At 37.0% G+C, this 8,918-nt stretch overlaps 1 protein-coding gene across 1 annotated transcript; it reads right to left on the reverse strand.

Moving 5' to 3' along the window:
- Window positions 1-1,750: 1,750 nt before the first annotated feature.
- LOC116117881 (putative disease resistance RPP13-like protein 1) lies at window positions 1,751-2,839 on the reverse strand. The gene has a single exon (XM_031403886.1). It carries the CDS (start codon window positions 2,837-2,839, stop codon window positions 1,751-1,753), a length of 1,089 nt encoding a protein of 362 aa, XP_031259746.1.
- Window positions 2,840-8,918: the final 6,079 nt, after the last annotated feature.

Below are 8,918 nucleotides of genomic sequence, written 5' to 3' on the forward strand. Positions count from 1 at the left end.
ACAGAACCTTCAATAGAAATTTTCAAGTCATAAACACAGTTGTTTTCTTGAATCCACCTAAATTATCTAACTACATGCAGTAATAGTTCTGATTACTTTTCTTACTAGAACTCTCTATATTACACCAAAATTCATTCTCTAGCACAACTTTATTGACAAACCATGGTGCATTATCATTGCCTTCCACATCCGAAAGGAGTTCTATGATTTTTTAGAAGAAAAGCCACCTGTCCACCAAACACAAACCAATTGAATTTTTTAAAGTAGAACTTTGATATGTGCTCAATGTCTAGAGTTTCGCCATTAGAAATGAAAATGTTTACCAAATTTGTAATTAAAATTGAAAGTTAGAGACAACAAAAATTATAGCTGTGAAAGAGAAATTATTTGGACTATTAAACAGGGCAGCCCTGTTTTCGGAGCCCTTGAAGGGAGTTTTACCATAATAGCTCATACAGAAAGATCCCAAATTCCAACAATCAACACACGGCATTCCCTCACCTTTGAGTTTTCAGGTGCCAGGTACTCGTGAGTTCCCACAAGCGACATGGAGCGAGTGTTGTTGGCTCAGCAATCAGTTCTGGCAGTGGGGTAACTGTCCCGGTTTCATTCTTTGGTTTCTGAACTTTCTTGGATTTCAAAAGATCGAGAAGAAAAACAAGTTGTAGTGAAGACTGATGGTTTGATACACGAGGGCTAGGTGCAGGCATGTCAAATGAATAAATTTCAGACCGAGTGTTGACGACTTCACTACTGTTAGCTGACAGCACAATGAAGGGTAAGACCAAAGTCAGAGAGCATTATATGTCCATCTTCCCATACAAGAACATTTTCTGGCTTAAGGTTCCAGTAAACAATCCCAAGTATATGGAGGCATTAAGAGCAAGGAGAACTTCTGCTACACAGAACCTGCATAAAGAAAGTCACATAACATGATTATTTTCAAGGAAAGATAGCATACTTCTGTTTGTCTAAGTGATATAATTAAGGATGTAGATCAGCAAGATATTCAGATTGCAATATGCATAACAACTAATGTCCCCTCCTTGCAAAATATTCTCTAAACTCAGCAGCCCAACCCTCAAAAATGAGGTTACCAATCATGTTATAGAATTTGGATTCAGGTTTAAAAGGGTTAAGGGATACAAAAATTGTTCTATGAGCCAAAAATTGACGTACCTAAATTGATTACAATGGTGGAAGGAATTAGTATCGGATCACTCATTTCCTCTTCCAGAGTGTAGATGATTTTATTATTTACCTCAACGCGAGGGATGTGAACTATCTTGGACCATTCTTGTCCTTCATTCCTTTTGCACTGTTTCTATTAAAGGACAATTATAATATATAGTACAAAAGTGAGGATGGAAGGTCGGGCAAGGATCTGAGATTTGGGCAACCCCTGAAGTCAAAGATTCAAGAGTGAAGAATTGGAAAGTTTTGGAAGACAGGTATTTCAATTTCGGGAAGCTAACGATGCTCAGATGTTTAGAGAGATGGGAAACTTTATTTCTATGATCTCCTCCTCTGGAAAAGATAATCCCGAAATTGAGAGTCTTCTAAGAGAGGTAATTTTGTGCCAACCACACTCAGTCAGTGGCTTGTAGATACGGTGAGCGTATCCTCCCACTCCTGCAAATCCTCAAAACAATCCTCAAACAAAGAGTCTGCAACGATTGAAAAGACTTTGAGCAATGCTCTCCATAAACCTCACCACCTATCTTTTTTATTTTTCCCATCAATCTGATTGTCAGGTTCCGAAGTGAGCCATCAGTGCTAGCGAAGGCAAGGTTGTGCAGTTATCACATCCATCCAATTCCAAATCCACCATGGTGGAGAATGATGGATCTCCTATCCAAGATGAAAGTTTTTGGCCTCCATAATTTCTTATTGTGAGATTTTTAAGATTTTCATGAGGTTGTAAAATGTCAAGAACAATTTTCACTGCTTCATCTTGCGAGGGATTAGATGAACTCCATTCTAGTGCCAACACTTCTAAGTCCTTCTCGCACAATCTCATCTCTGTTGTGTCTTGACAATCCACTGCATTCTCTAAACGTGAAATGCAGAGCTCTCCGCAAAGAAACTTTAAGCTTTTCAAATCCTTCAAGCTAGATCCAGTACCTTTACCAACAATAAAATTTGACAGTGTCTTCAAACATTTTAAGTTTTTCACTCCCAATGGTATCTCCCTTATTAATATTGACCCTCTAATATCAAAATGGCATAGATTGATCAAATTTCCCACGTGTGAAGGCAACTTCTCAAGACAGCAACAATTTCTCAACATCAAACTTTGTAAATTGAACAGTAAACATGTTGACTCAGATAAACATTTTATCCCAGTTTCAGAAAGGTTAATGTACCTTAGATGTCTTAGATCTCCAATTGAGTTGGGTAGTTCCATCACATGGTAGTATGTTAAAGATAGTGCTCTCAGTTTTTTGAGCTTTGGCAATAAATCCAAAAAAACCGTCTTAGTAACGTAAGTTGTTTCGTACCATAATGGCAAGAATATTCTCAGCAACGTCCTCAAGGACTCAACTTTATAGAGAGCTTCAAAATTCTTTTTTACTTCATAACGTCTAAATGTGTAAGAAGAATGTCGAATTCTATCAAATCTTTTTATTGACATGAGACTGCATTCATCCTCCAATCTAAAACTTGTTTCTCTAGATATCCATTGAGCCAAATCATTGACAAGGTCATGCATTATAAATTTTGAACCATTGATACTTGACCGTTGAAATATTGACCTCGACAGTAAATCACGAAAATACTCACTACCTAAGTCTTCCATATGCTTGTTTTTAGATTGTTGAATAAGACCTTCTGCCATCCATAATAGGATAAGTTCCTTATCCATAAATTCATAATCCTTGGGAAAAATAGAACAATAAACAAAACATCTTTTTAAATGTGAAGGAAGATGATGGTAGCTTAGTCTCAAAACAGAGAGAATGCCATTTTCTTACGGTAAATCCCATAATTTACTGTTCAATATATCTTCCCACTCATCATATCTTTGCTTAGATCGTAAAAGACCCCCAAGAGTCCTGGCTGCTAACGGTAACCCTCCGCACTTCTCAACAACTTTATCACGAATTGAATTCAAATTCTGGCCTGAAACAACAACTCTGCACCCAGATACATGCTTCTCGAATATGCCCCAACAATCATCATTTGAAAGAAGTTCCAACTCAAAATATTCGCTTTGTCCCATGGTTAAAGGTACATCGACGCTGCGTGTCGTCACAATTATCCTACTTCCTGGTGCCCCAGCCATGAAGGGAGACTTAAGAGTTTCCCACAAGCCATAATCTCTGCTCCAAAGATCATCTAATACAAGGAAGAATTTTTTTTCCAGCTACTTTGTTTTTCAACTGAACCTGCACTTCATTTAAGTTCTCTAGACTACAAGGTGATGAAGTGATGAATCAAGAATTGCCTAGACGATACGCAGCAAACACAAATCATCCGAGACAAACGTCCATGTCTTGGATGAAACTCGATAACCTTGTCATCATTTGTAGACTCTCGAGCAAGTGTTGTTTTACCAATTCCCCCCCATACCACAATCGGTGTAACGCAAAGTTGGCTTCACTTGATTCCCCACTTAACACCATTTGTAGTATCTTGCTTTGTTTCCCTCCCTCCCAAAAATAGCAGGCTCGATTTGCACAGATGTACTGGATGGTCTATTCCATGCAGTAGTTGATGTCCCCCCCGAAATCTTTTCCAATCCAAGCTCAGTTCTTTGTCTGCAGAGTTCTTCCAATCTGCTAGTTAAACACTATCTTGGACCTCATGTTGAGAAGTGAACTTCACAGCACTTGGAGTCGACCAGTGAAACAAGCTGAGATAAGTACGTTCCTGTACTGCTAGCATGGTGTTAGACATCACTTCGCCTTAAAGCTTCAGTTGCAAACTCATCCAGAATGTCCCCACATCATAAGCCACAGTCTGGAGCTCGGTCCAGCACATATTCACAGCCCTGTCCGTCAGTTGCTTTCCTCGGCATCCATGAGCAGAGCACTCAATAAACTTCAACTTCTTCTCCCATTCTTCAGCTTTGAGCGTACACCCTTGACTTGCAAACTGCAGAACTCAGGGGATGTAATTTGTCAAACAACATGCGGAAAGCAGAGAGAAAGAGCTCTCCCACAGCCATGATGATAACTTCTGTTTGTTGAAGAAAGGAATTAAACAAATGGATTATCACTTTAAACCTGCGTTATTAAAATACGAGTAAGACAAATAGAAACAAGAGCTAAACAGGAGGAATCGATTTCGATTTGGCATCCTAAGCACATTGCACGGTCATACTATCATATAATATAAATATCAGATGGTTAACAGTGTGATTTTTGTAAATATGTCAAATCTTGTAGATAAGCTACACAGAGAAATAAAAAAATGAATTATGTTTTTTCGGAAGATACTAATTACCCTCTAGTTTATGATATTTTTACTTGATTCATCAACGTTTAAAACGTTTGGTTGGGTAATATATATTTGGAAAAAAAAAAATCTCACCAACTCAAACACAAAATTAAAGCCAAACAACGCACAAATAAAGCTAACCAACCACGAGAATTTTAAAGGGGATTTTTAGAAGAGAAAAATGGTCCAACTTCTAACACTATCCCAAAAACCCAATTACGTCTAATAACAGTCCACTTTAGCTATGTTTTGGTCGCCACACTGCTAGGGTATTTAGAGGAGAGTCCCTTGAACTCCCTTCCAAGCAATGTGGGACTCAAGGCACTATCCCAACATATTATCAGTTGGATCCCTCCATTCTTTACTCTAATTTAGAAGATAATATAATACAGTTTGCCAAATGGAAGGTCGAAAATCTGCAATTGTTATTCACAAGTTCAGTCCTAAACTTAACCTTATTGTTCATTGAAAGGCTTAGAGAGTTAAAGGCTGACATCTTCATGGGTTCTCATCTCATTAACTATCAAATCTACAGGAGCATTACCAAAATTTATAACTGAAACCTGAAGATTTAGGATACAACTGCCAAGTGTGATTGTGAGCTGTTTGTAATCTTGATGCTTTATTAGCAGGATTGAGAAAAGAAAGAAAATGTAGAGTTGGCCATAAACAAAGGATTTTGCTACTAATATTGTTTTTAGATCATTTATAAAGATAAATAATATTAAGAAATTTACTTGATCTTATTTACAGTGTAACTTTACAAATGATCGGGGACTATGAAAAAATAAATTCAGGATTTTGGCCTAATTACAGATGTAAGGACGTATTTCATAAACAAAGAAACCAGACCATGGATCCATGGAGTTTATTTCACAGCATGATAATGTTAACAGGAGGCATGCATGGATAATAGCTATATTTGAGCTGGACCATTGATTCTTATTCCACAGTGTAATATAAAACATTGTCATCAGTTCAAATCCAAAACAAAATATATTTAAGTCAACAGAATGTGAAAAACACTAGCGATTGGACAAGTGAAACTAAATAAACAAAGATGCTTTTTTAAAAATTACAAGAGCGTATGAAGAATTTCTTTTACCTGTAGTTTGTGATTTTGGATAGTCTGAACTTCTTGATACTCAGTTTCTACAAGCAAGAAAACTTTTACTCAACTTCTCTGTCGGCAGATGATAAATGAAAAAGATGGAAAGGTTTCGAGACTGGTAATGGTTTGGTGAACTTGCGTGGAAAGGAGAAAATAGAAATTTCTGCAATGCACCTCAACGAAAATTCACGTTACTTTCATAAATCAGAAATAAAGTGAATATCCATTATTAGTCCCTTTCCTGTTCGTAAAAAAACAAAAGCCTCATGAGAGGTTTCTTCCTTTTTCACAACAGGTAATAAAATGAAAATGGACATCCAAGAGGTCAAAGTGTCAGGAGAAAGATAAAGAAAAAGTAAAATGGAAAAATGGACAGTGATTACTCATAAAGCAGAGAAACCCAGTGTGTCTGCAACTTTGGTTTAAAGTCTGGCTCCACCATTCCAATAATCCAACTTCATAGTGGTTTGCTCTTTCAATGTCTTGTTTTTTTCTTCAAATCACAAATTTCCACGAAATTTCACTTCCAGACTATATAATCAGCCGGTCACCTTCCATGAAATTTCACGAAAGAAAATTGAATGATAATCAAATCAATAATTAGATTACGTTTGATGGCAGAAGAAGAAAAAGACTCAGAAAATGAAAAGTTTGAGAGGTTTCTTCTGTTGGATGATGGCTTGAAAACGCTACCGTCTTGGACACTTAGTGGAAACGACGTCACCTTGCTCATATGACAGGAAACACAATCTGAGCGTGATGAAAAGGAGATCCAACGGATGAAAAGTTCAACCCTAATTTCACCCATATAAAAGCAGAATGTATTTTGGCAGTTTATTAGAGCGATTCATTTTCGTTTTCGAATACTCTCTCTTCTTCGTTTAAAACACCATTGTTAAGCTTTAGGGTTTCTACAGTTTGGGTTGAGTGTTGCCTGTAACTTGAGTGTTGAGTGGACTGGTCAGGTCATTCTGGGTGTATAGTATAACACTGTATTTAGGGATTCGAATGGTGTAATCTCTAGGGTTGGTAAGGGTTGGGTTGAAGAAGGGGTTTGAGTGACTTGTGTTGTGATGTGTAATCTGTAACTTGACAGTATTAGTGCAGCGGCTCGTGTGATTATCGAGTTCAACGTGGACGTAGCTTGCTCAATCTTAGAGCAAGTGAAACCACGGTAAATCTGTGGTCTTGTGTTTGATTCTTGATCTTGATTGTTGCTTTTGTTGGTTGATTGCTTTGATTTGAGTAGTATAACACTTCCTTTCTCTTAACGCTTCACTATGAATAATTAAAATGGGAAAATGGACTCAAGAGTCAAGTGCTCCAAATAAATTAAATTTTACGCTCCTAAAATCTTGGCTGGCTTCTTCATAGTGGTCCATATTCTTTGGCGTGTGGCTCCACCATTTCAATAATTCAACTCAAAATAAATTATACACACCAAAAAATCTTTGGGCTGCTTTCCATAGTGGTCCATAGTGTGTTTGGTTTAGAGTATTCCCAAGCACCAACCTCAAGTTATTGTACGACCTACTAATCCCCGGCCCACCCTCCATGAAATTTCACAAAAGAAAATTGAATGATAATCTAACAATAATTCGATTGTTGTTGATTAATTAGTTTAACAAAAACTCAAAGAGAAAAAGGGAAGGAAGAAAAAATTGAACAACTTATAAATATTGTGTTTACACCACTTTCAAAAGAAGCAATACATATAAAATTTTGTCCATCTTTCCTATACAAATTAACCAATTCCTCAAAATAAAATGAAATTCGGGTAAAATCAGAACTCAAAAACTTACATTAAGGGTACGTGGTTCAGGCACAGTATACCGACATCAACAACAATGATTAAATCTACCATTTGAAGAGAGAAAACAGAACACAAGTACATAATATTGTCTTAAAACATTTTGGGGGAGTATATGAGACAAGAGCACATTCCATCTTTTCTCAACTCATTTGTAATTTTTACTGGCATAAAAATATTTAATAAATAAAGTTTAATTTGACTGGTCCATTTGTTTTAAATTTAAATGTCCCCATTATTTTATGTATCATTAGAACCCCCTAAAATCACTTGCCGTGAGCACGCCTTCCAAAAGGTCAAAAAAGTCAAAGGATAAAGGGCATTTAGGTAATTGAGTGTGAGGCCTAATTGGTCAAAGTGTTTTTGGTAAATAAATAACTAAGGGTTTTAGGTAATTATGTGACTAAAGTATTGTATGTATATTTTTTCTCTTCTCCGTCTTCGTCTCTCTATCTTTTCCCCTCTTTTTGTTTTTTTCTTTCTCTTTCTTCACTCCCTCTCTCTTTACCAATTTTAAACAAAAACACTGCAGCCATGACCGGATTGAGCAAGGATGAGCATGGGTCGCCGCCGTGGAAGGTCGCCGGCGAACGGCAACCCGTACCGTCTTGACCCAAGCTCAAGCTTCAAGCCGTAACTATGCCTCTCTTCTAATTATAAGCCTCCACACTCGGGCATTGTGAATTTATATGAAAAAATTAAGAGATTTTGAAAAATGATTTGTCACCTTTTTAGATTATGTGGATTTTATTCCATTGAAGTTAAATCAGGTGGGTGTTTTTTTGCAAGGTGAGTGTTGGGTGTTTGGGGTTGGTAGTGGTGAGGTGTTGTGGTGGGTGTCGTTGTGGTGTTTTAAACATAATATCATATGAGTCCATTTGTACTCTGGTTGTATTTCAGTATATTCCGGGAGCATAATTTCCAGGAAGCTGAGTATACGAACAAGAGGTTAGTAAAGTGCAGAGTTCAATTTGTCAGGAGAGAAAGCCATATTTGGACATTCATCTAAGGGCTAGGCATGAAGAGATAAGAGCTTTGAGCTTCTACAATTATTGATAAGCACTTCTGAAACAGTATTAGGAAGGCCGTCTTCCGGTTAAACAAACAAGACTTGGGCAATTTTTTATACCAAAATAACGAAGATTACGAAGAGGTGTGGACTCGGTAACTGATGGTAATGTTTTTACAACACAAAATCCGAAATTTCTCAAGACAAATGTTGAGATAATGTAACACAGTTTTGTTATTTGGTGTGCTTCAACATTGGACATTGACAGACAATGCAGAAATAGAATTATTTGGTGCTGTTAGTTCCTGTAAAAACCAAGGAATATTGTGGGATATCTTCGACAAATCGTTTTCATTCCCTTCGCCCTGGGTTTTCTGGAAAAAGGACAATCATTCATATTAAACTGCACAAGTAGTAAAGGATGTGGAGATTAGGACCATCATAACACTAGAATAACTTGGTCTCATGACAAGAAGAAATCAACTTTGAAGGCTTCAATAGAATCTTCACAACATTTGTCATAACTCTACTAATTGCAACATTGA

The sequence above is a fragment of the Pistacia vera genome, unplaced genomic scaffold (assembly GCF_008641045.1).
Source record: "Pistacia vera cultivar Batoury unplaced genomic scaffold, PisVer_v2 Contig824, whole genome shotgun sequence".
NCBI classification, from domain to species: domain Eukaryota; kingdom Viridiplantae; phylum Streptophyta; class Magnoliopsida; order Sapindales; family Anacardiaceae; genus Pistacia; species Pistacia vera.

Excerpts from the sequence above, each read along its gene's own strand:
- LOC116117881 (XM_031403886.1), bottom strand. The coding sequence starts at position 2,839 with ATGGCAGAAGGTCTTATTCAACAATCTAAAAACAAGCATATGGAAGAC.